The 27,380-nt window shown below is 35.5% G+C and overlaps 1 protein-coding gene across 8 annotated transcripts in view; it reads right to left on the reverse strand.

Moving 5' to 3' along the window:
* CFAP54 (cilia and flagella associated protein 54) overlaps window positions 1-27,380 on the reverse strand; it is a 108,252-nt gene that overhangs the window by 60,567 nt on the left and 20,305 nt on the right. For all 8 annotated transcript variants that reach the window (XR_010080238.1, XM_063396275.1, XM_063396270.1 and 5 more), the window contains 16 exons: window positions 26,076-26,210; window positions 24,908-25,055; window positions 23,110-23,165; window positions 22,108-22,236; window positions 20,747-20,873; window positions 19,770-19,847; window positions 19,565-19,686; window positions 16,164-16,337; window positions 13,813-13,905; window positions 11,301-11,486; window positions 10,161-10,303; window positions 7,992-8,139; window positions 6,863-7,018; window positions 5,028-5,150; window positions 2,875-3,015; window positions 2,298-2,394 (listed from right to left, as the gene is read on the reverse strand). Coding sequence is in view for 7 of the 8 variants with exons in the window: in XM_063396275.1 (XP_063252345.1) it covers window positions 2,298-2,394; window positions 2,875-3,015; window positions 5,028-5,150; window positions 6,863-7,018; window positions 7,992-8,139; window positions 10,161-10,303; window positions 11,301-11,486; window positions 13,813-13,905; window positions 16,164-16,337; window positions 19,565-19,686; window positions 19,770-19,847; window positions 20,747-20,873; window positions 22,108-22,236; window positions 23,110-23,165; window positions 24,908-25,055; window positions 26,076-26,210 (2,056 nt within the window). In the remaining variant the exon portion in view is untranslated. The remainder of the gene's footprint in view (window positions 1-2,297; window positions 2,395-2,874; window positions 3,016-5,027; window positions 5,151-6,862; window positions 7,019-7,991; window positions 8,140-10,160; window positions 10,304-11,300; window positions 11,487-13,812; window positions 13,906-16,163; window positions 16,338-19,564; window positions 19,687-19,769; window positions 19,848-20,746; window positions 20,874-22,107; window positions 22,237-23,109; window positions 23,166-24,907; window positions 25,056-26,075; window positions 26,211-27,380) is intronic.

The following is a 27,380-nucleotide window of genomic DNA, read 5'->3' on the forward strand; positions in this document are numbered from 1 at the left end:
TGTTCCAAATAAGCATTTTCACAAAGAAAAATATGTCACAATTTTTTTTAATGGGAAAAGATTTGAAATCTCAGAATTTAAATTGCACTGTGTGTGAAATATTTTGGGTTTTGCCTCTTTTGAAAGAAGCAGATTCAGCTCTTTTCCATTTTTTCTTGCAGATTATCATCAATGGAATGCTGTTGATCCAATTATAAGCATTTCCTGTGACAAGGCTTTTTCCAAAACATTTTTAACAGTATACCCTACAGGTGTGCACATTGCCCTAAACCATTCATACAAATTTGTAAGGACAGCTGTAAGCTTTGCATGGCCACACCAAAACACTTCTTCTCAATTTGTATCCTGAAACTATTGACAAATAGGCTATTTCAACAACAGAGCAGACTTTAGTGATCAATTATTTGCCAGCTACTGAAAATGTGATTTTTTTCTAACTGATCAATCCATTAGTTTAACTTTCTATTAAGTAATCAACATGATTTTCAATTCACTTACAGAATTCCCTCCTTATGTGACTTGTTCTGCAGGAATGTAGGCATCAATGTGAGTAAAAATGAAGGATTATTGCATAGATTAATGAAATTTTTGCATCACCTCTTATCCTGTTTTTCGCAAGAATGCTTTCTCTTCTGAACAAATGCATATACAGAGATGATGGATGATAACTAGAACATGAGGGATGTGGTCTTGCAGCAAAGGCCAGTTGCATCCTGTGCTATACTAGAAACAGCATGGCCAGTAGGTCAAGGGACATGACTATTCCCCTCTATTCAGCACTTGTGAGACCCCATCTAGGTCACTGTGCCTGAATTTGGGCACTGTAGGACAAGACATCTGTCACTGTTAACCTCACTCAAGTGACACACGGAGTCAGAATTTGGGAGAGCAGCATCAGCAGAGAAGAATCTCTGCCCTTTGTTTATTACTTCCTATTATATATGTTCTGAAAGGTGACCATAGATTGGAGGGTGGTATTCCCACCTCTCAACCACATTGGTCAAAGGGACTGTTACACAACCTTGTCTGTTCCAGAAAGGAAGGTGAAAACAATATCAATGTTTATAGAACACAACTGGTGTTTACATGAAAAGAGCATGAGAAGGTGCAAACCTTCTATTTTAATATGAATGCTCAGCAAACTAGGAAGATCTCATGGTGACAGACACCAACATAGCAAAGTCAAGTGAAGGACAGCCAAGATGATAAGGAGCTATAGTGCGTGACAAAGCAAGAAGAGGCTATGGGAACTGGGTTTATTCAGTCTTGGGAAGAAAAGGCTAAGAGGAATCTATATCTACCTAATAGGAGGAATACAGGATGTGGAGACAGACTGTCCTCACTAGCACAGATAGCACAACAGGCAATTGAAACAAGCCACAAATCAGAAAACTCCAAACACATATAAAGAAAACCTCTCTAACCATAATAAGAGTGGTTAATTATTGGAACAGATTGCCCATAAAGTTGCAAAATCTCTTTCTTCAGAAAGATTCAAAACTCGACTGGACAAGCCCCAGAGCAACCTGATCTAACTCTACCTATTTTGAGAAGGAGCTGGAATAAATACCTTCCAGAACCTTCCAGTTCCAACCTACACTATTCTACAATTCTAGCCAGCCTCCAAGGAGTACAAGATGCCATGTAAATATAATGGGAAAAAATCAGTAGTGTCTCTGAACCAAATTTTCTTTATAATTCTTACTAGTTAATTCATCTAACTTTGGCAGGATTATTGGCCAAAAGGTTCTTGTGCTTAATCCAGTCTCTAAGATATTTTAGAATTCGTATATTCATTCCTGAATTAAAAGGTAGTTAAATACTAGCATGCATGCAATTCCCTCCCAGAAAGAACAATTTCTGTTAACTTTCTTCACGGAGAGTTTTCTCCACTAAAATTTCCTGCAGTGGTCATTACTACTAGAATTGGCAGGGTATTGAGACAAGCTATAAATGGACAGTGGTCTTTGCCATTGCATTTTATAATTTAAGAAGATAAAGCAAGCCTAAATAACAAGGAATACGATTTAAACATATTGGGAGAACATAAATATTTGCAGATTTGTTCACAAATGAATATTCCTTTGAAAGAAGAAATAAGCGTTCCAGTGGAAATTACAAAAAATATGGATACACACATCAGTACCAGGTGATCATTACCAAGGTTATTATTGCTTTGGCCAATTCGTATGGAAGATATAAGAAATAAAAGTACGTCTTCTGTAAATATATTTTTACAAACAAACCATAGCAAACTCCATAGACAAAGGTAAGAAGTGTTTCAACAGTACACCCACCTGGCTCTGTCAGTTTGAGAAGACTTGATTCAAGAGCACTCAAATTTTCTGCTGCTTTTGCCACTGCAGCTAAATGGCATGCCCTTGAAGAAAAGTTCTGAAATATTGAATACTTTGTTACGAAAGCTTAGCTTTAACTCAACTAAAACTAGCTTGTCAATAGTGGAATTTAGCTTTGATCCCAAGTCTTCTAAATCTATATCTTATAATTTTATCAATATTATATTATTTTTCTTTCCTGATGAAATAAAAATTATGTTCATGATTTTTTTAGCATAGCATATTTTGTCAAGCATGGGGACTATCCATCTCTGGAGGTGTTCAAGACTGGGCTGGATGGGGCACTGAGCAATCTGGTCTAGTGAAAGGTGTCCCTGCCCAAGGCTGTGGGGGGTAGAGCCAGATGATCTTTAAGGCCCCTTCCAACCCAAACCACTCTATGATTCTGGAACAAACAAACAAACAAACAAAAAACACCAAAAACAAAAACAAACCAATACCAAACAATAAATCTAGTCTTCAAATTAACAGAACACACAATTTAGAGAACAGAAGAAGTAAAAACCAGAAAAACTACCTTTCCTCCTTTGCCAGTGTGTGTTTCTTCAGTTTTCACATCGCCTGACAGGCTGGGTGAAACTGCTGGTGAAATCAACAATTTTTTCCCATAGTTAATGATAATTTCTGCAAGTTCATACTCTTTCCATGAATGTAGTACCTATAAAAGAATCATCTGTTATGCACTTTTTGTTTACATAATATGTAATATTTCATTACTGTCTACTTATAATTGTCGAAATGCATGAATATTATAAATAGAAATCAATTACTCAGTATGCAAGTTTCTTTTAATAAAAAACCCAGGACTGTAGACTGTAAAATGTAATGTAAAATAATTGGAATTGCAGATATGTTATCTATGCATTCTACTTCTGCTTAGCCTATCCCTCAGAGAATAAAAAGATTTACCCAGAAGTATCTATTGCTATGATTGACACTCTCCCTGTTCTCAGGCAGTACTGCTATCAAAGAACATGAAGGGGTACTAAATGATCCTCATCTACCTCTCCGGTATCAAGTGCACATTTTAAAATCCCAACTGTATTAGTGAAAGGACTGTTGAAATTTATTTTTTAATTATGAATTTATAAATTAACAGTGTAGTGAATGTTTTTAGATGGCTTTATCTTCTTTAGATAGAGCTCCAAAGGCCCAAGTCTTCTACTATGTGCAAGCTAACTTCACACTAGGATCTTTGCCTTTATGATCCAAAGTGTACAGATTACCTTAGGATAAACACAGTACATGACCTGACTGTAAGTCAAAAGAAAAACATATACCATGCCTTAATGAGAAGCATTTGCAACTCACTCATTCTCTTTGATATTCTGTGTGCTATCCTGTTGAAATGCTATTGCTAAGGAAAAAAAATCAGCAATATAAATGGTAGTCATTTAGTGAGGAATCCAACAACAAACACTTAATCAAGGTTTCAAGGCTTCTAATAGGCTTTATTGGCCTGACAGCATTCAACTGGGGCCTATGCCTGTGGGGCCAGGAGCTCCCTCTCAGCTCTAGTCAGCCTACAGTCCCTGCTGGCTCCTATATGGCAGGAAAGTTGGTCTCCAGCTTGGTCTAAATCATGCCTGGGTGTGGCAATGGATCCACTAGACTGGGCATTTGGAGTGCAGACCAACTTCTGAGCTTTACCTCAGACTGTTCCCATCATGATGGACCAGCCTGCTGGGCTCTGTCTGACCCTAGCCACCTCACCAGGCCTTATCCTGACCTGTGGACTGACTTGGCAGCTTCAAATCTGACCTGCCTCCTTACCACAAATTTACCTGATAATCTGGATGCCTGCCTGAACCTCAATACCAGGTGCTGCTCTGCCAACCATGACACTGCCCTTGTCTCATGGCCTCACAGCTATGCTTGCCTTGCAGAGCATTTTTAGGGTTATTTGATACTGATCTGGTCTTGTGAGGTGAGCATGGAGATTCAGCTCCTATAAAGACCAAGCTGAGGATTCACCAGCACAGGGATCCCTCAAATCATTTGCCACAGCTCAGCTTCGGTGTGAGCTCTTAAATGAGGTGTACCCAAAGCTAGATGAAAGCTGACTTCTTCAGTATCACATATTTATGACAGCAAGTAATTAACTGCAGCATGTCTCTATACATGAGGGAAAAAATCCAGTACCGTGTTTCTCCTTATCTCACTAAATAGATTGAGTATCTGAATCATAAATGTCATCTACAGATATATACTATGGTTGAGAGTCAAGGTGTTTTTATTTCTGCCAGCATGCAAGACTAAACAGTATAAAGTCTCTTGTATCTAATTGGCAACTAAAATAGATATGTTAATCTGATTAAATTGACATATATGGCTTATTTGCAATAAATAAACTTTTAAATTTAAATATTACATGTACATCTTACTGAAAACAGTACAACCTTAAAAGTAAAAATCTATAAAATGTAGACAATGACATAGACTAATAGTTACAGACTATTTTCTGAATAAATAGTAAAAAGTCAAAATGTCATTGTTATAAAAATGCACTGATTCAAAGACACTAATAAATATTTGTATGCCTTTACTATTTAAGATTGCTGATTCTCTAAGATATTATTCTGAAGGCCAGCTTACTAAATCTCTTTTTTTTCTCAAATGACAAGAGCTATATCTCAAATTAATCTACAAGCACAAAAATACACAGCATACCTTTGCTATATGATATGAAGTACAAGCTATCATATGCTGAAAACTCACATAAGATCCTTCCTGTCTCCTTTGCAAAGTAGCACATGGAATTTCTTGGAGAACAGCCAAGCATTTAATGAGGATCTGTAAATATATGGGTTAAAAAAAAATTGGAGTCTGGAGCTTACAAGCTTATACCTCTGTACAGCCCACTGTATTTCATAGTGAACTTTGAAAATGCTTTGATATCTAATGAATAGGATAAAAAACCATCACCTGCACAAATTCCAATAATAAAATTCTCATTTCATTGAACAGTGTCAAGAGTTCAACCACAGCCCTTTGGAATAAATGACATGTTCACATAAAATTCCAGATATTAATATATAGATACATGATGGATATTTTTGCTGATTTAACTAACATGGAATCCAAGAATGTTTAATTCAGTGAGATTACATAATTCTACTGGAGGACTGTTTAAAAATATATTGAGATGGCAAAAATTCCAAATGAAAAAAAAATATTTCTAGTATGCTGTAGATATAAAATACTTCTTTCCCCAGTTTTGTCCATTTCATCAGAAATGAAAAGAATATGTGGCTAATATGTGGCTATGATTTTTTCACTTTAATTAAGAAATCTGAAACAGGAGCCATTTCTAGTGGCTAGCTGTACCTTTAGCCAGACACCACAGCCAACAACATCTTAAGCAAGCAGCTTTCCTTGTATTCAAATAGATGATTTTTTTTTCCTAAGCACTCCTGAAAACTTCTCAGGGCCCTAAATACCCCAGTAGTCCTTCCCTGAGCATCCTCACTTGAGACCTCCCCTCACACCCTCTGCCCAGAAGCCCAAGAGCACCAATCAAGCTCAGGCACCCCCTTCAGTCCCTGCTTGAGCTGTGGTGGGCTTCAGTTCTTTCTCCTGGATGGACCTTGGACCTGTGTTGTAGCCTTGTCTCCAGCCTCTGGCTTCAATTCCTGTATCTCCTGACTTTTTCTTCTGGATGGACCCTGGGCCAGCTCAATAACCCCACGTTCTCTGGACTGTCAGTGGATCCTCTTACCAACATCCTGCTGTGTCTGCCACACTCAGATGCTGCTGGTCTGTGCCTCACCTGCAGTGCAGTCACCTCATCCCTTCTCACAGAGCAAATATACTCCTATTGCTGCTACATAAAAAGGCTACTTAACTACAGGAAAAAGATTTGCATGTGTCTACTGTACGCTTGCTAAATCTAAAAACCACATCTGCTGCTTCATAAATGGCAGGGGACGATTCAGGTACTCAGTTTTTGAAGAGAAGGTGCTTGCTTCTGGAAAGGAGCACATGCCTGAAAACTAAAGACTGCATTATCAAAACACTGAATAGCTTTCTTTTATTTAAGAAGAAAACTAAACTGTTTATGAAGCAAACATTCTGGAATTAAAAAAAACAAAACCACAAAAAAAAAAAAAAACACCACAAAAAAACCCCAAACAAGTAAACAAATAAACAAACAAAAAAATCACAGGCACATGCTGCTTTCCATTTCTCAAAATTGCCATCTGCAAGTAACATTCAAGTAGAAATTACATTGTAGATTCTGCTACAGTTTAAACATCAACAATCACCCTGAAGAAACCATCAATACTCTGCAGTTACTTCACCATATCTGAGAGTAGAATGTGTGCAGCTTACACTGAATTTATATTCATTGGGGACATATAAAACTCGAAAAGGCTTTTCTTTCATCAACCATTAAGAAGGCAAAGCCTAGATATTTAGCTCTCCAACTGTACTGCATATTACAAGTTTATTTTGAACCACTATAACTGCAGGACCTGACAGCTGCTTTGTCTTAAAGTGCTCACCTGAACCACTGGCACTAAAAAAATCTTGTGATAAATAAGGGGGGCAAGGAGGCCATAACATTGTACAACAGACTGCAGGGTGTAACTTGCGTCATTCAACCAGTTGCTAAGTTCAATTGCCACAGTCATTCTTTCACATTCAGCTAATCTAGCAACCTGTAAAAGAAAAACACGTTTTGATTTAAATATGCATTCTGTTGTTTAAATCACTTAAAAGTGGAGGAAGACAGATGTTACTGCAGTTTAAAAATCAGGATAAGCAGCAAGTAAGATTAAAGTTTAACAATGAATTTACATTGACGCCTGTCAGAAGTACATTTAAAAACACACTATTCCTGATACTAGAGGAAATAATTGTGCTTGGTCTAATTGTGCCCTCTGATTTTGCCCATATATTTTACAAATTGAGGCTGATTAATAACCTCAAACTGTGTGGAGTAGAAATTTCATATGCTAGCCTCTCAGAGTAGGTAAGAGAAGGCTAATTCCTTCCTTTCCCTTCAAATTATCTGTTACAGTCCTTGCAAGTGAGACTTGATCTTGTAAAGTCATTGAATAATCAGCTGCTCACATTTTTTACAAAATGTGCAAAGAAAGGAATAGAATAGGAATGCAATAAAACAGGAGGCAAAGCTTGACTATCCAAATAAAAAAGAAAGGATGTTTTTTGTCATTAACATGCTATTATGCTATTAAAGAACTCTGAAATAAAATATCAGTATATTAAAACCATTAAACGCTGTTAGAAACATTAATTAAAACACATGTATTAAATAGCACAAATGTTTAAAATTAAAAAATCAAGGTAGATCTTAATAGGACAAAAATAACAATTATTATACTTCTTTCTTATATTATAGTTTACCACCACTGAACTCAAAAATCTTTCCTCAGTAGGAATCAGTGGGCTTTGGATTAGGCAATAACTGATTGAGAAACCATCATTCCAGCAGGATGTAAATAACCAACAGCTTCTGAAATACTTCAGAAAGAAAAGCCATGTAACCCACAGAAAATGGAGTATCCTGCAAATAGGATTAGCTGATTGCCACATCTATCTTGCAATGATGAAATAAAGCTGATGAAAAAGTAAAATCAAATCCAGTACATTATTTTAAACCACACATACTTGCTCCTTATAAAATATCTCATTGGAACAGATGGAATCACAGAAGAGTGCTCCTTCCACGACATTAATGTCAGAAACAGCAAATATATTCCTCAAAAAGAGGTGCAAGGTAATAGGAGAAACCTGAGATACAGCTTCAAAACGTAATCTACAAAATATGAAAGTAAAAGAATGGTAAAACATGTTAGTTATGATTCAGATCTTGCATGCCTGACACTGCATTAGAATAAAATCAACTCTTTAGTTTTAAAATTATGCACAAAAAGGATTACTTTAACTTCTTCTGGAAATAAGAGTTACCTATAAAACTGAAAAAAAAAATTCAAAATTAAAAACCTAATAAAAATACTACTTCTTTTGAAATTTCTATCCACTTATTCTAATCTAAGACAACTTTTCCTTATTTGCATCACCTAACTAATCTAGTGAAACTAATTTTGAACTGTCTTTGAAAACTTCAGATGCTACAGCTTATTTACTTTCACTGTCTCTTTTACACATTGTTCTTCTGTATTCTGATGATACACGCAATTGTGAAGTTCATTACTAAGTATTACTAACAGGCTCCTTTTCAACATTTATGTCTTGTATTACAAGTCTCAAAAGAATCTCTTTTGTTTTGCCTACTTTTCTGTCAAGATATTTTTTGTTGGTTTTTTTTTTTCCCTTCTCTGGGGACAGAGGGGCATTTGTACTTGCTGTATTTTTTTAATATTTTTGTTACAAGAAAATTCCTATCTTTTGAAGTACAATAAATAAATTCCTTCTTCTCCTCGATTGTATTTCCTGAAAGAGACTGAAACTCGAGAAGGAAGATCAGATGGACACATTCACACACTTGACTTTAGCAAGATACCACTACCAGGGCTTCTGGCTGGAAACACAGGTTTCCTTTGCTTCAGGCTCCCTCTGCTGTCCCTTTAGCGAGTCCAATTTCTCACCTACTGCTCTGTAAAACTGAAACTGCCTAATACCGCAGCTGGGAGAATCTTCCATGTTAATTAAAAAAAAAAAAAAAAAAAAAAAAGCTTGGCCTTAACCATCAGAAAAGCAAACTCCCTGAAACTGCTTTGCACAGTTGCTTAAAATTTTCTGTCTTTATCCGATTTATCTGAAAATAGACTCATTACAACGTTATCTCTAGGGCTGGATGTGTTTAAAAAAAGGCTTAGGAAAAATATAGTAATGACAAAACAAATGCAGAAAAAAGCACAATGACTATGCCCGCTTTGTTGCCAAGGCCAGGGACAGATTAGAAAACCCATATAGTCATGAAATAGTATGTAAAGCGATTATCTGCCAGCATCACTGCAGTCCAGAGGCTGAGTGTAAATTCCAAGTGCTGCTACGGCTAAGGCATGTAACATCAAAACCCTTGGTGCGTTTATATGCCTGGTATCAGACACGTGTGGCACTTGAAGGGCAGACAGTGAAGTTGATTTTTTGTGCCCTGTTATATTGGATGTTAATTCATTATCAACTCATAAAGAGCTGACTCACATATAAAACTATTTTTCTTATAATATTTCATGTCCATTCTTTCATAAAAATTTATTTTATCTTGGAATAAATTCAGTTTTGATTTTTTCTGAACATGGATCTACTGAATTTCAGTAAATGTAACCACAAAATTTCTAGCTGGGCTATGAAAAGCTTATATAATTGTGGTTGAACATTGGAATTTTTTTTCATGAAAGAATTAATTTTACATATCTCTAAAGCCCTTTAGCATATGCAAGGATTATTGGCACATTATATAGCCACCCCAAAACAAAATTAGCAAGCATTTACCTATTTTGGTTGACTTTCTTGACAAAATGTTCATAATTTCTGAGTTCTTTCACTCCCTTAATTGGAAAGTCAAGAACCCAGTGCATATGATATATTTTGCATACGAAAATGCATCACACAAAACTATTACCCACTTTAGAAATGTTTCACAATTATCTTAAGAAAACAGTCATTATAAAGAATTAGGTTTGCAAATGCCAGCAGTTCCATAAATAACAAAAATCCTCTGCTAATTAGAAGCCTTTTTTGTAGAACGTTTTTCATATCAGAAGCCTGAACAAACCAACTTGGAACTCTTCTAAATAAAATGTATACATCCATAATAAGAAAATAATTCCAGATAATTAATTATTATTTTAATTTTGTTTCAACAATTACCTTTTTTCAGATATAGTCAAATTATTACTTGCAGAAATAACTGCTGCATTGGGAGAAAATGGAGAAGAATCTGAAACAAAGTAATCCCACATTGGTGAAAATGCTGCTCTGGCTAATCTAAAGTTGCCCGTCTGATAGGCTACCTACAAAACAAACAGAGAGTGAGTTGACATGTTCATGAAATAACCAAACCAGATAAAATTGCAGGATAAATAAGGTTTCAAAACTCCCCACAACATGTAAATTTACAATTTCTCTAAGAATATTCTGGCATAGTTAGATAAAATACAGGTAGTAACAATCAGATTCTACTAATATTAGTGTGGTTCAGATTTAGCATCAGAGAAAGCAAAGGAGTTCCTTGACTGCTGATCAATGCTCTAACAGCCCTGTGTGGAAAACTTTACAGCCATTGTGTTACAGTTTTTGAAGGCATATAAATTCATCTAGGTTCATTTTTGTTTTCCTAATACTGCAGAATGCCCTCATGCTCTGAATAAAGGGATGTAAAAAAAACCAAATAAGTAAGCATACATTCATGTGGATTCATCTTACACAGGAATATTTTAGGAAAGCTTCTAACTGTTCCCCATGATCTATCTATACGGCTAGACAATTTCACTTTTCTCTGTGTCACAATCTGTTTTAAATATCCTTTAGTAAGTACCCTTTAGTAAGAACACAGAAAATTATAATGATCTGACAACCACTGTGGTCTTTCACAAGATACTACAAAACTGATTTCAGTGTAAGAATGGTTGTTTCTGATACCTGCTAAGTTCAATAACATTTTTTATTCCATAATGACTAACAAGGTGATTTCTAGTACTTAGTCTCAACCACAAAAATGAAAAAACAAATTATAAAAAAAAAAGAAGAAAGAAGATAAGTTAAATCTCTGTAAAACAGATGGGTAAGAAAACTGACTCCTCTCCATTTAACCTGACATTTCTGATAATTTTGAATTAAGAACCAATTTATTGAGATATCCTACTTTTATGTTAAAATTGTGATTTGTGCTATCAAGTTTTTGGCAAGAAGGTCTCAATCTGTTAGCAGATGCATTTTTAGAACAACCACTGAAAACAAGTAGTTACAACCAAATGAAAGTAGATGTCCATTATAATATTCTAACCCTACCTGAGTTAGATATGCTCGAACAGTAGTAGCAGAAAGGGGTGGATAGGCCAGGATTGGCTTAGTCATTTGCCCAATGGCATCCCCAATAAGTTTTCCATCTGAAGAATAGGCTGCAACAGCAAATATGTATTTCTCATTGGCATCTAAGCCTTGTACTTCTAAGAGAGTTTTCCCATCAGCCGGTATCTATGAATAAAAATATTTTCCTAGTTACACTCATTGTACATACCAAAAACAAATCTCATATTCTAAACTTTTATTATTAAACAAACTATTCAATGGTCTTGGATACAATCAAAGTACAATCCAGATTAATAGCATGTCATGTACTAGATTCTTGAATTCAATTCTTGAAAACTATGAGAAAACAATGAAATGATAGGTAAAAAAAGCATCCATTTTCTCTGCTGATGCGTACACTGAGCACATAACCTAAGAGAACAGTTAAGTACCAGGACCTGATGTTTTTCTAAGGTACTTGTGTCCATTTGAACATTCACACAGTGATTGTCCATGCTTGCAGTCATTGAGCTGAAACATTCTGTCCCTGAGCTGTGCTTCCAAAGACCATACTGCTCTCCTTTATACATGCCACTTTCTTGTATCAGATATAGGCAGGGATATCCCTGGTCCTTTCAGTACCATTAACAGCACTTTGGAGTCTGTGAACCAAACAACATACTTTCAAGATCTTCCTGTTTCCTTCAGGTAAATGTATACCTGCACTTTAACATCATGGCTCACTCCTAAGAAGATTTTACATTGTCCTCTCTGTAACCAAGATGACACAAGGAAGATTTGAAGACTTCAAGGGTCTTGAAACAAGAAACAAGGGCCAGTGATGGAAAGATAACATGAGAATTGAGATCATTATAAGGGAGCACCAACATAATGCTCTTATTCAAACAGTCTGTCCTTCATAAGGAGACCTCTGAACAACTGAAATCCCTTCAAATGCTGGGGCTGAATCCTGAACCAGGAGACCAGAAATATGTGTACAGCAGCCTGCAACATCCCTTTATGATTAGTCAATAGATTATTTGATGCTCAAGAACTCTGAACTTTTTTCTTGGAGTCAGCAGATAGAGACTTTGTCTGCAGATCAGCATTTTGCAAAAGCACATCCTAAAGCAAACAGAAGTCCCATTGCAGAGGTGTATGTTTAACCTGAGGTCTGTGTGTCTCCAGTGCCTGCCAGAGCCAAGATGGTCAGTGGCTTGGATGGACTGCAGCAAATTCTTAGAAAAAACAGCTGGCAGTGGGGTGAAAGTCACCTATCAAACACTTAATTCACCTGACAGAGGGTGGAATATTGAACTAATTTGCTAAACATCACAGGAAGCTTGGTATTGTGGATTTGATGATCTGAGTATCAGGAATAACTTAAAAGCCTCTACTGCCAGCATCTACACATACCTTCTCTTTTCATACACTTTCCTTTAGGGAGAGGAGCCAGGGGACAGGTGCAAAGGGGAAGATTCCCTCTCCATCACCAAACACAAGTCTATCAGTTAGTAGAGAGCTTGCTTACAAAACCAAGAAAGCCTGAAACAACAGGCAAAAGAGGTTGAGATCATTCTTCTGTCACAAAGCACAAGAGACCTTCCCTGAAAAGAGCTTTTCATAAAGATTTCCTGATATAAAAATGATCACTGAGGTGATCAATGAGGTGTTAGACTACAGAAAAATCTGCTGAAGAAGACACACTGAAGCTTTCTTGCTCCTTTCCTAAACAACAAAATGCACAGTAGTTGGATGGTTCATTGTTGTCACACAGGAGGACAATGCAACAGCAGGCATGAGTGAAAGAAAACCAGAATTTTCTCAGTCTGTGCAGAAACACCAGATCCAAAGGAAAAACCCACCTAAAAATGCAAAACCAAACCAACAAATAAAAAAAAATAAGTTCAAATTGTAATGAACAAATAACGTAGGAGTACCAAGGCAGTCAACATGATCAGTCATAAGTAATTAAAGACGTGTGGGATGAGTCACCATACCATATGTTCACAAAATGAAAGGAAAAGAGCACGAACCTAGAAATAAACTGTGTCTGAATGTGAAGGTTGTTGTATTATCATGCTGCCAGAATTAAGTAAAGCAATGTCTTGTTTAGAAGAAATAGTTGATAGAAGTTACACAATTAAGAAGAAGAATGAATTTTCATCTGTTTATAATTTCTTTTTTTTGAATTCCTGGAAAGAGTAATGTCTGGAGCACACTCCAGAAATACTTCATATACTTTCTTTTACTTTTGCATTTCTTAGTTATCACTCAAAAAAAAGTAGTTGTAACAAGGTATAGATTTGTTTAACTTGAAGCTTTTGAGTAATTTAATTTCTTATTCAAAAAAGATTCCTGGAAGTTGATTGGTGTAAAGATAGAAGAGTTTGTCAAAGGTTTAGCCAGTTACATGATTTTTTTTAAAAATGTGCCAGACAGAAAGATTTAGAGAGCTGAGGTATTTTAGAGGAAGAGATAATTACCTAAACAAGTTTTACCTCTGTCTTACCTGTTCTCCTGAATTTTGAAGTTTATTGCTATTTAACCTTACTTTCATGTTACTTCCTCCTGCTACACAGCCCAAAATACAGTACCATGAAACCTTTGAAAAAAATGAGAAGAAAATTACTTGATGCACAGTATTATTTCCAATTTTTGCCTAATGTAGAATGTACAAATTTTGTGAAAATCGTCTCTGCAAAAAAACTCAGGTTAGTTACAAAAAAGTATTATCTAATTGCACTAAAAACATCAATTAATTTAGCTGGAAAACTAGATATACTACTAGTGGCAATAAAACCAGGTGACTCTCCATTATCCTAACCCTACCCTGAGTTACCCTATTCCTCAAAGCTACCCCAAAGCACAAACTCTAGAGGCCATAGATTTAAAGTCACCTAGATCCATTATTTGATCCCTGCAATCGTATTCTTCTAAAGCTGACATTCGGTTCCATTTTAGCAAACTACTTGAGGACAGATCCTTAAAATCAGGCAAAAGAAATGCAGGTATGACATCCCTTCTGTTGTGTCAACTGCAGAGCTCAGCTTCCTGTCATCAAACCTGCTGAGGCTGCACTCGATCTCACTGTCATTGATGAAGGTACTGAAGAGCATCAGTCCCAGGAGAGATCCATGAGGGACCCCGCTCATCACCATTCACCACCTGCACATAGAGCCACGGGCCACAACTCTCCGGCTGCATCCACCCAGCCAAGTCCTTCTCTGCTGAATGGCTTTTCATCCATCAAGTCCATGTCTCCACTGGAGATCAGCGTGTCATGTGGGACTGTATCAAAGGCTTTACAGAAGTCTAAATGACGACATTTGTTGGTGTTTCCCTGTTGACTGTTTTTCACAAGGTCTTATTGAAATTGAGATTATTTTCAGCAAATGAGCCTTAAGATCTGAAAATTTCACAGGTATTTTGACTCCTAGTAGATGAACTATATATGTCTAATTTAATCCTAGGCACACATTTATCCTAAGAAACTAAATAAATCCTAATTATCCAGTTAATAACTTCTACGTTAACAAAAACACAAATCTTTCCTATCTGCTCAACAGCTATGTGTTAACTTTAGAAAGGAAATTTTTCTAGACTTCTTCAAATTATAAGAACAATAATCACACTTTGCCATCTAGTGGCCCAAGATGCTGCATTCACTCTCCTGTATCAAACAAAATGAAGTTTGAACATATACTAAAACAAATTAACTACCAAGTTTTAACAATTTTTTAACAAAATTCATTTTAGATTCAGTAAGGACAAAAGTGATAAATTTTTCCCTGATTATCTATTTGAAATTTACTAATAAAACTGCAGGTTCTGAAACAACTGTTCACAGAAACATTCTTACCACTACTAGTAAGACTTGAGTTTCTACTGGGTGTATATACACAACTATTTTGAAGAAGCTTGGAAAATCACTATGAAAATTTCTCTCTCAAGAAAACTGCAGCTAGTTTATTTGTCATCCTTCAGCCTGTTTGAATCCTTTCTGGACAAGGCAAGGAGAATAAGGTGATTTAGAACAGTCAGAAGGGATTTACCAAGGGCAGATCAGGGCTGACCATCATGACTGGCCTCTGTGATAAAATACTTGATTAGCAGAGGAAGGGAGAGGAGTAGATGCCGTTTACTTTTCGCAGCAGTGCATGGTAGAAGTAAAAACAACAGACCTCAACTGAAGGTAGGGAGTCTCCAGCTGTACATGAGAAAAAGAGTTTTCTATGAGCATGTTGCCCTGTTGGAACACACCTTCCAGAGAAGCTGCCTCCATTATTGGAAGTTTTCAGAAGTGATCACATAAAGTTCTAAGCAAACTGGTTTAGTCTTACAGCCAACCCTACTTTGAGCAGAAGGTTGAACAAGAGACCTCTCCGAATAACCCCCTATAATCCACATAGTCCGGTAACTCCAGATGTTCAACAGAAAGTGGATTATTTCCATGTGAACTATGTCACTTCAACACTTCATTAACAGAGACTTTGGTGTGCTACTTTTTGCATCACATGATGCAACAGTCTTGCCTCTCTTCAGACAGTAACTAGGAGTATGTCAATCCCTATGCAAAAAAAAAGTAGCTTTTGATAAGTGGAATAAGTATTAGACAACAGAAGCACCTAGGGACATGATGCATGAGATTAAGAAAGTCTCATGCAAATGTGAAGATCAAAACAGTGAGTCACAGAAGAAAACCGACTCACAGAGGAAGAAAAAAGGGATACTTAATTAAGTCAGAATAACACAATCCTCACAGGAACAAAGAAAAATGTTTTGGTATAGCACTGCTGAAACAACTTTTTCTCTTGTTTATGGTTTAGTTATTTCTTATGCAGTCATCATGAAAAACATTACCTGAATATCTGAATCAAACGGGGATGGTTTAAATGTCATGGAGCAATGTGATCTAGAAAGTAACAGAGGAGGAGGAGGAGTCCTGCTTTTTTTCTTGCTGCTCATAGCTTCTTGGAGACTGCGATACAATGCGCTTTGTTCAGCTTCGACTTGCTCAATTAAAGTTAGTGCTTCCTGTGATTGAAATAAAAACAAAAGAGAAAACTATTAAAATATAACAATTTGAATTATACATTATTTTCAAATTGTCATAGAAAATTTCACTGCTACGTAGAAAACTTGCAGTAGCTTTTAATATTATCCTACATCCTAAGTGAAGATGAATGGTACTTTGTGTAAGCTTATATACACAGGTTAAGTTCAGAATTAGAGACTGCAGGGTTACCTATGAAAGAAGTATATCCAATTTTGGAAGAGCCTATAGGAAAACAGAGAGTGTTCACATGTAATGTTGTAAAGCAATTTGTGCCAGCCAATGGTTAACTCCAACAAGAAACAAAAAAGATATCAACTCCTATTTAGGAGAGAGCTGGAAGCATCATCTGTGGAATTTCTGGAGCTGTAGAAGCAGTTAGACTGATTTTTTTTGTACTTCAGAAATAGAGGGAAAAAAAACAAAGTCTACAAATAAAGAAAAAGGAGCAGAATGTGGGTCCAGAAAAATTAGGGCTAAGCCATTTTTCCCTTGGTTATCTGTAGACAGCTGAAAGCTGACTGACAGTCAGCTGTCGAAGATGTGGGGACACCCTGCATACAGTGATTATGTGGCCATTTGGTTGGAGATCAAGGCTACACTTTTTTCTTACTTGACTGAATAGCAAATTGGTAAGTTTCTTCACCTTGATTTCACTGCCAGTTCAAGAGAAATTTAATGTGGAAATCTAATATTAAGAACTTAGTAGTTCTGTATCTTTACTTGTGGCAACCACTCATGCATATCAAAGCCAAAAAGGCCAACTCACAGAGATGAACAAGGATTACATTTTGTGTAGAGACAAGAAATGACATATTCCTACAACTAGAAATTTTATTTGAAGACTTTCAGTACCCTACACTGGACGAAGGATTTAGGCTGACCTAAGTCTGAAAGATAAAATGAAAAACCTTCCAAGTTATTGGTAATTCAGTGACAATCCTATAATCCTGCACTTTAACAGTTCCTTGTTTATGTCCTCGTACATTTAGAAGACTACACCAGTGGGTCAGATTACAGACTGAGTAAGCCTGGAATGTTATGTCCAAAATTTATGAAAAGATTACAGGTTTATGGTGGAATGGGTGAAAGAGGGAGCTAAGATTTAATTGTGACTTTTGCATAGCTAATAATTTTCACAGTCATACCACTCCACCCCATTCCCTCACTCTTTAGATTAGGGTTGCATCCACCCTAGTGGGACACATTACAGGAAGTATATAAGATAAAGAACAAGATACAGAATGACACTTTCCATCACTCAACCACTCAACTTTTGCAATCAGTAGTTTGAAGCTTCATTGCTTCCTTAAAAACTATACCTCTCCATGGTAAGCAGTCCTATGATACAATTTTTAATTAAAAGTATCCTGGAGTCATTCTTGTCTAAGGATATATTTCTGATTAGTGCAAGGGTGGAAATGCTCTCAGGTTGAATAAAGATGGTGTTGTGACTGAGAATGGTGTGAATGTATGACCAGTACTTCAGTAATTGTAGAATTTGTAAGATAATAAATACAGCAGTGTTGCAAGATGAGCAAGACTAATCTTGCAGTTGAGGAAACCAAATGCGGCCATAAAAACCCCAGATGCTTGACCTGTGACAAAACACATTTCATCTCTGCCTCTTTCACAGACTTGCACCATGGTATGAACTTAATCACATGAATTTAATTTTACAACTGGCCAGTGAAGACTACCAGTGCATCCCATTCAGTAAAAACTCAGATGTCCAACTAGACATATAGGACAAGAAGAAAGAATTAAAAAACTGTGAAAGAAATAATAGAAATGCACAGCAGCTTGTTAAGCACTTTGATGTAATCGAGTAAACACATATGACTCAGAAGCTTCCATATCTACTCAGTTATTTACTGCATGAGAAATGGTTATTTGTATGCTTCTCAAAATAAAATAAACTGCTTCCTATTTTGCTACATAATAAAAACAAATTTGTAGCTTATTGTTCTGATTACAGGAGAAAAGATCAGGAGATGCAAGTAATTCTATATAAAACTATACCCTAAAAAAAGCAAAATCATGAAAATAGAAGTATGGATTTGCTGTTTATTAAGTGAGCACCATCCACCTCAAGGAGGAAAATTAATTGAGCATATAATTAAATATTTCATCATAAAACAAATATCAAAAGAGATCATGATAAGTTTGCCCGGGCAAAATGAATTCTGAATTTTCTGGCAACTACCTGAAGATATATTTTTTTATCCACATCTTTCTTGCTGAAAAGTGCAGAGAAGCAAAATGTAGTGGAGGCCAGTGTAAGAGCTTGGTAAATGTTTAGGATAACCAGATATTTCTTGGGAATTGCTTGTAAGTCTTCACTGGTGACTACAGTTAGAACTTTTATACCATATCACAACATCTGATATGATATTCATAAAAAAATATATTTTACAAATATACGAGAGATATTTTTAATGTATGTATTTTCTGACCCAGTTTTTGCATTCTTCTGATGTAATAAATATATGTATTGCTTATCATGCTTACAAATTTGTGGCACTTAAACATCTTATTTAAAATACTCTTTTATATATTATATAGTGAAAATTGTAGATTCTGTTATCTGTTGTATAGGCTATAAAGAAATTTCAAGCCCTGTTGAAGAGCAGTCAATTTTCATGGACAGATGGTGACACAAAAGTCAATGGAAATACTCTCACTGATTTCAAGAGACTGAAATGAACCCAAGAAGACTCTGCTTTTAGCTCCAATAGATTCCAAAATCCAATATCTGAACTGTTTTTTAAGAAAAAAATGAAATAAGGTCCATGTCATCATGACCAGCTAAAGTATTCTAGGAAGACTTGGAGGACTTGGAAGTAGAACAATGTTGACGGTTACAGTAATGAAACCTGAATGACATTTTGGCAAGTATAGGTTCTTAACTGCAGAGTCGAGGAGATAAAGTGTAGAAGGAAAGATCTTATCTTCTCTCACGTTTCCTGAAAGTTGCATGCATGCACAAAACTGGGGGATGTGCTCTTTCCTTTTTTTAAGATCGCTTTATTCTTTGAAACTTCTCAGGAAAAAAACTGACAATTGAAGTTAAAAACACACAATCATCCTCAAGTTCCTTCCATTTTTCCTGTTTTTATAAGAAGCAGTATTATGTGACTTAATTACACACAACATGAAAAACTGTGCTAATGGTAAAGAATTTCTATCATAAGGTTTTTCTTATTACCTCCAGTAGCTGCCTTTGGGAAGTAGGAGTTAACTCTTCAGGAAACTTCTGTGCAGCCTTCTGCATCAAAAAGATTGCTCTGGATAGCTTATTCGTTTTAATTTTTTTCATTATAAGTTCCTCTATAAAACAGATATTTTGAGACATTTATAAAACAGTGGCAATAATTTATTATACTTCTAAAATCTTAAGTAATAAGTCTTACCTGATAAATGTTGGAAATCTTCCATATCCTTCTCATGAGACTTATTAGACTTAAGACTTCTGTTAACAACTTTAACACCTGTGTAGGAAGGTAATACTGAGTTATTTTGATAGTGCTATTGCAAAAAAAAAAAAAAAAAAAAAAAAAAAAAAAAAAAAAAAAAAAAAGAGTGAGAGGTTAATATGTAGTTTTACAGCAAAGTTCTGCTCCATCTCACCTTCTTTTTTTTGGTTCAAGTAGAAATTCTTGTACAGATCATGCCACTAAAAATATTCCATCCTCCTGCCTAACATCTTTAGTAGGTATATTAACACCACAGGAAAAGAGAGGGTTGTTTGATAATAGGGAGAAGGGCACAGTGTAGCTCTGCAGTGTCAAACTAATACTAGGTTTTAATTTAAAAAGACCAAAACAACACTAAGAACGAGAGAACATGCTGAGTTTTTTCAGAAGCCATTTGGCAGGAGTGGAGTATCTGCTGACTGGAAAGATACAGAGACAACTTCACAGGAGTAGAAGTTCAAATTACCAAGAGCACTAAATAAAATATTCAAGACATTCTCTAGAGAGAACATTACCATTACCGAAAAAAAGAATAAATTTGCAGAACATCCCCCAATTTTTCTTTAGTGGCATTGTAAAAGTTAATATTATAACTAAAATACAACAACCAACTGTCTAGCAATGAAATCTATTAGCTGCAGCAAAGTTTAACTTCCATTGGTAGAGGTTGAAGACTAGCATCATGTAAATCTAAATTCTGCAAATTCAGTACATTATTTCAGTCTATATGTGGCATACAAACTGCCCAACATCAGCTCCTCTCCAGAAAGCAGATACTCCTTTATTTCTTAGTAGTACAGAATATATTAGCAAAAAGACAATAATCAAGTTATTTATTTAATATTATTTATGTATAATATTTATTTAATATTTATAATATTTATTTAAGATTATTTAATTTTATTGAAACCTACCTTGTGTAATTTTAAGAAGTTTCACAGCTACTCGATGTTGGGCTTGAATGAGCTCCAAGTGTAAATCTGTTACAAAACCATTATCTGTTCCTGTTCCCGAAACAGAATTCTGATCATTTGATTCCACCTAATAAATAGGAAGTGGCAATTAAGCAAACACAAGCTTTCACTACTTAGCTTACTGCATTTTTCTTGCTATTGATATTATTTCAGTAAACTGACAAACATTGAAATTTGTCATATTTGTGTAATATGCAGTCAATCAAGAAAGAATAGGAAGGGAGAGTGACCAGAGAGAGCACAGATAATGGACAAAGAGAACTGGACAAAATCTGAGAATCAATAGAAAACTGGATCAATAATAAAGACAAAACTGCAAAAAAAATTTTGCTGTGTTCCAATCCACAAACCAAATATCATATTGACATAGAATGAAAATACTTAGAAAATCTGAACTTGCATCAAGAACAAAAATTGATTTTAATAATAAACAGTTACAAGCAATAAATATGAACAGGTTTTCTGCTCTTATTTTACACAAGAAATCTATATGTTATAATTATTTAAAAAGAAAACGTTAAAGACAGCCTAGGGGAGTTCAAAGTTTATTATTGAAAGAGAAAAGTGCTCTTTCAACTTGTCCTGGGTTTGACTTAGTTTTTTTCATAGTAGCTGGTATGGAGCTGTGGTTTGGATTTGTGCTGGAAATAGTGTTGATAATGTCAGGGATGTCTTCATTACTGATGAGCAGTGCTCACACAGCATCAAGGCTGTCACAGCACTGCTTCTCACACTACCCCACCAGAGAGGAGGCTGAGGAGGCACAACCAGGGCAGGTGATCCCACTGACCAAAGGGATGTGCCAGCCCATACCACATCTGAGTCAGTACACAAACCTCAGGGAAGGAGGGAGAAGTGGATGTTCAGGTAATAGCATTTATCTTCCCAAGTCACCCATGCTACATGTGATGGGGACTCCTGGAACTGGCCAAACACCTGCCTGCCCATGGGAAGTGGTGAATTAATTCATTGTTTTGCTTTGCCGTGTGCACAGCTGTTGCTTTCCCCATTAAACTGTCCTTATCTTAACCCAAGAGCTTTCTGGCTTTTACCTTTCCCTCAGGACACTGTGAGGGATTGGGAGAGCAGCTGTGTGGGACTCAGATGCCAGCTGGGTTAAACCACGACACTAATAAGTAGAGATATATTTTTTCTATTCGCTTCTTACATGGGCCAGGAAGACGAGGTACATTTGATAGTGCTAAGATTTCTAAGTATGAAGAAAATATGTGGTTTGTATCATCAAAATACAATATATTATGCATAGATTTTGTTGCAGAGTAGCTTTTTGTAAACTATACCTTTGTACAGCAGTTGTCAAATATCGATTTTCCATCTGGTAAAAGGGTCATTAACCGAGATGTGTTCATGTCATTAATTGCTTTTTCAAGAATTTCATAAGCAGTTTGTAATTGCTCTGTAGGTGTTTTCTGAAATGAAAACTCATATAAACACATTTCCTTAGATAACATAAAAATCTATAATATAGACTGTCAAAAGTAATATGCTTTTCTTCTTAGCTGTTGAAGTTTAAAACTGCCAGATAATCTTTACATAGGTATTGCTCCCCATACTAATATACTAATATACTAATATACTAATATACTAATATACTAATATACTAATATACTAATATACTAATATACTAATATACTAATATATAACATATATATAATATAATAATTTAATACACTAATATCAATGTTTAAATTTCAAGTAGAACTGATTATCCTTCAGCAAAAAAAAAAAAATTACTCAGAGGTAGCTTATAGCAGTATGAAACCAAACTTAAAGAATTAAATTGAAAATATAGTATTTGCAGTTTTTCAATATTCCATTAAACACTACTAAGAAAACAGTTTTCTCAGGACACATCACCTTTAAGTAGTCTGTCACTGAACTAAACCTTGTCCATATGTGTAAGCATTAAGATATATGACTGACAACACTCCTGAATCCTCAGGATAAGACATATCATTCATCCTTAATGTGCTTTAGTAAGTCATTTGATTGGACAATTCTGCAAAGTGCTGAACAAAGCAAGGACACTTAGGATGTTTCATCTACTCCACATGATCCTTACAAAAGAAGGAAGCAAAAACACAACCCAAAATATTTTCCTAAATTAAGCAAGGACTAAAATTTCTACCATCTTAATAAATTGTGCCATTACACCATTTAAGGCTGGTACTACAGACACACATAATACAAATACAAATACAAAATCATATGAAAAGCTTCAAGCAGAAGTATTCTTATTCTATTCAAAATCACTGTATCAATGAAGATGAATTGGACGTTACCATCAGTATTTCAGGCATGTCAAAGATTTCGTCTTGAGAAAGAGAAGCACTTCCTCCTTTTTTATAGGAAGAAAAGCAGAAGTGAAAATCAAATAAATCCAGAAAATTTTAGCACCATTTGATCAACCCTACTACTAATTTCAGAGTCTGGCAATAATTCTCTTCTTCAGAGTTTGACTATGAGAGGTAATGATATTGTTTCTTGAAGAGCTTTCCAGGGCCTAGACACTCAGCGATGTATGTACAGTTGTACTAATACAGGATATTATTAGCCAATAAAGTTGTATTTTAAAGGTACCATATATTTCATAGCCACGTCATTTCCAAGCTAATGAAATTTGGACTCATTTTGAATTTCCTAATATTTTTGTAGCATTCATATTAATTCTCCATTTTGAAATAAATTCAAACCTATTGTTATCTAATTCACAGGTAGTTTCACTTATAGAAGGATTTTTAAGAATAGGTCATATTATTATGATAGATATTATTCCCTTTTAATACTTCTTGAAGCAGTATTATGACCCTTTTAAAGTTTGCTTTGATTGTTTAAATTACTTTCATTTATGAAGAATACATCCAAACTTGTTTCCCTGTTCAAAACATGAGAAAACAATTTTTTAGTTCTCTAGTTCTCTAATTTCATTTCTTTGCTGAAATAAATTTTTTTGCCCTTTCAGATAAACAACCTTCTAGTCACTCCTTGTGCTACTTTTGCATGCTTGTTTTTTCATGTTCATTGTCTCTGCCTCTTAAAAATGAAAATTTGTATTCACTCAGTATTCATTCAGTAAATAGGTTCTTTTCAGCAACAGCATGTGCTTGACTGTCAACCTGTTTTGACTAATGGCTCCTATCTATTCAGCTTTTTTTTTCCTCCAAAAAGACATATTTAAACTGAATGAAAAAGATGGGGTGCTACAATGAGGACTCATTTAGTCTCCCTGAGAACATTATGACTTTCATAACACTACCAAAAACAATACCTACTATACCTTAATAACAAACAGTAATTTCCCAAGATTTTACTTCCAAAAGTGCAAAACTAATACAATTTCTTCCTGTTTCTAGATATGGTCTAATAAGACCCTTAACATTTACTCTCTAGTTACTGTAAGACATTTATGAGGATTATGATTCATATTCCAAAATATACAACAGAGAGCTTTTAAAGTATGTCTAAATATTCATATTTTATAGCATTAGTCAGATTTTGGAAGGAAATTTGTTTAGTGTGATTGTGATAGCATATCCCAATAATGTCAGCCAAGTTCAACTTCAAAAACAATTGAATTACTATAAAAAATCAAGAATATGTAAAGAAGAAAACCAAACTGATGACCCAATAAATGCAAAAGCTTCAGTGTGACCTCAGTATTTCCCCCTTTTGTTTGGCCTGCAGCTAATCAACCAGCATTTGAAGGCTCCAAATGAGCCACAGCACGTACTGCCTTTTGCCTAGCCCATACTCAGAGAACACAGCAGTGATGTGAGGCTACACTTGAAGGGGCTAAAAGACATGTAGTAGACCTGCAATGAGAGTGAGCAATAAGAGATGTAATTGAAAATGGGGTTACTTCAGTAGAACTGGAAATGAAAAAAGAGAAATCATGAATCCTTGGAAGAAACAGGTTTCATTAGCTCCAATAATGGGTGACATTTTGTGCGAAAAACACCGTCCTACTCTCAACAATCTCTTTAGAATATTGTTGAATATGTATGTTAGTCAGTTTTCAGCTCAGAAGAGTTCCAATCTTAAAAGTCACTCTTGAAAGAAAATTTTTCGTGAAAGCTTTACCTTCTTTTTCCTTAGACTGTCTTGTAGAATCAGCTACATTTTCCAGTATTGCAGCTAGACATAACATTATCTCTGCAAACATTACATTAGTGTCTGCTATGTTGCTCTTCTCAATTATTTCATTCATTATCCAGAGTATATGAACCCACTAAAAATGAGGGAACAGGGGGGAAAAACAATCAAGACAGAGATAAATCAAAATTTTTGGAAGACATTTATGTATTACAGAGGTAGACAGGGTTTTGCACTCTAAATAGTTTAGAAATATTCACCAGCATGAACACAACTCCTTTCCTGGATCTGGCTGCTTCTTTTTTTAAATGTCACCAGACTAAGATTCTAAATTTACAGTGCTCCATAGCCCCTGTTTCTTCAATCAGCAGATTTGTTTAAATTTTAGAACATTATTATTCCTGCCATACCTTTTGGAAAGTTTTATGAATATTCTACAGCTATAACTTTTATACCTTGCTCTAGTGCAGTAAGCCTTCCAGTAGATTTGATTACATGGTTCTCATTTATCTCCATATCTTCTCACTTAAACTCAGAATAAAAGAGACCCAAATTCTACTGTTGTACATACAGACGAAAATAATCATACCCTGCCTTCTGGGGAACCTCTGAACAACTTTACTATATAGGGTCACAAAATTAACTCCTCCAGAAACTGGATGGTTAGCACCAACTGGCAGCCCAAAGCCCATTTCACCAAGAGCCTCTCAGCCACAGGAAAATTCAAGGTAAGGCTGTGACTCTATCCAGTGGGCTGAATACTACTCTGCTATTGACTCCCATTTCCCTTGTCTTAAGTTGTAAGGTTTTTGCCACTTTGTTCAACTGACCTAGGAATCTTTCTTGAAATAATTGATATTTTCTGCCACATCTCAAATTCTTCTTATATCTTGCCCAAACGTTTTCACTAATTTAGCCTCTTAGCACCATGGCCCACTGGCAGATAGTGGGTTACTTTACTGCAAAAAGACTAAGAGAATATTTTGCTACTGGCAATTGTGAACGCAGTGTGTTCAAAGTGAATATATAATTTGTATTTCTGAAGCTTTATCTGCATTTTACCATAAGAAAAGGTACTTAGACTGGATACCAGTATTTTACTGCCTTTAACAGACTACATTCACATTAAGAGAAATACATTATACTGAGGGAGTACTTGGTAAGCTTGGTGTTTGTGGATATATTCTAAGCAGCCACTTCCGCTCATTTGGATTTGCTGAAGTTCCATTTTGCACTTCTGCCACAAACACATTACTACATCAACAAGTATCTCTTTGTCAGGATGGACATTCTGGAAAGAAAAAACAATATAACTGTGGAAATGGGTAGGCATATAAGTACACAAATAGCCCAGTACATAAACAGTCTCAACATTTTCCAACACAAGTAAATAAAATATGTCACTTTCTTATAAGGGATGACAACATTTTGAAAGCTTTAGAAATACTTTTTAAAAATAATTTCTGGAAGACCACTCATGCTTTCCTTCTCTCAACAATACAAGTGGGTTTAGAAATATGGGATGTTTATTTCCTTTTTTTTTAATTGACAAGCTCTTTAAAATAACACAGACAAGGAAATCAGTGAGGTGAAAATTGCATGAGAGAGAAAATTAACTATAATGCTGAAATAAATAGATTCTGGAGAAATTTTATTTTTATTAAAGTATTTAAACACTTGCAGAAGAAAATCTAAATTTGTAGTTTCATTTTGCTTGACAGAGTACTTCCTTGGGCTGTTGGTTGGTGCATCTGGGATGGTGAAGCAGCGAAAACAAACTACTAGAAAAAAATTGGGAGTGAAATATCTAACAAGTGGAAGAAATGCTAAACCCTATCTGCATCTTGCAGAGAGAATAATTAGCAAATTCAAAATTCTCGTCAGTTAACTTCCTAATTAACACATTTCAAAAGGCAATAGAGTCCATTTATGTGTTAAACACATTCTGAACAGTGAGCAAGGATCAGTACTCATCTTTATCACCAGTTATAGCAGACTAGAATGACTATCTCAGGTGCAGTGAAACCTGATATATCCACACTATCTATACTCTCTTATATGTTTGAGCATAAGGTTTATGGGCTATTGATAATGAAACTGGGCCGGGGGTGGGGGGAGGAAATGGAAAATACGTAAATCAAAATTATTTTTGCCACTGGTTTGGTGACAGCAAGCTGCTAGATTGCCTCAGCTATATATCATGTAAATTCACCATCAGTGAATGCTCTGTAAATCAGGAGCAAATCTGTCTTTTTTCTCTGGACAGAAGAACAAGAAGATTTGCAGGAAACCAGTATCTAGGTAACTGTCTCCATTTTATTGTGAGAGAGGTCACATTAAAAACTGACAAATCATGCTATCTAAAGGTACCTGTGGGGTTCCTCACAGTCAAGATGCTTTGACTAAATATACTACACCAAAGCTAAAAATGCGTATGCTCCAGTTACATGCAAATTGTGGC

The sequence above is a fragment of the Prinia subflava genome, chromosome 4, assembly GCF_021018805.1.
Source record: "Prinia subflava isolate CZ2003 ecotype Zambia chromosome 4, Cam_Psub_1.2, whole genome shotgun sequence".
Lineage (NCBI taxonomy): Eukaryota > Metazoa > Chordata > Aves > Passeriformes > Cisticolidae > Prinia > Prinia subflava.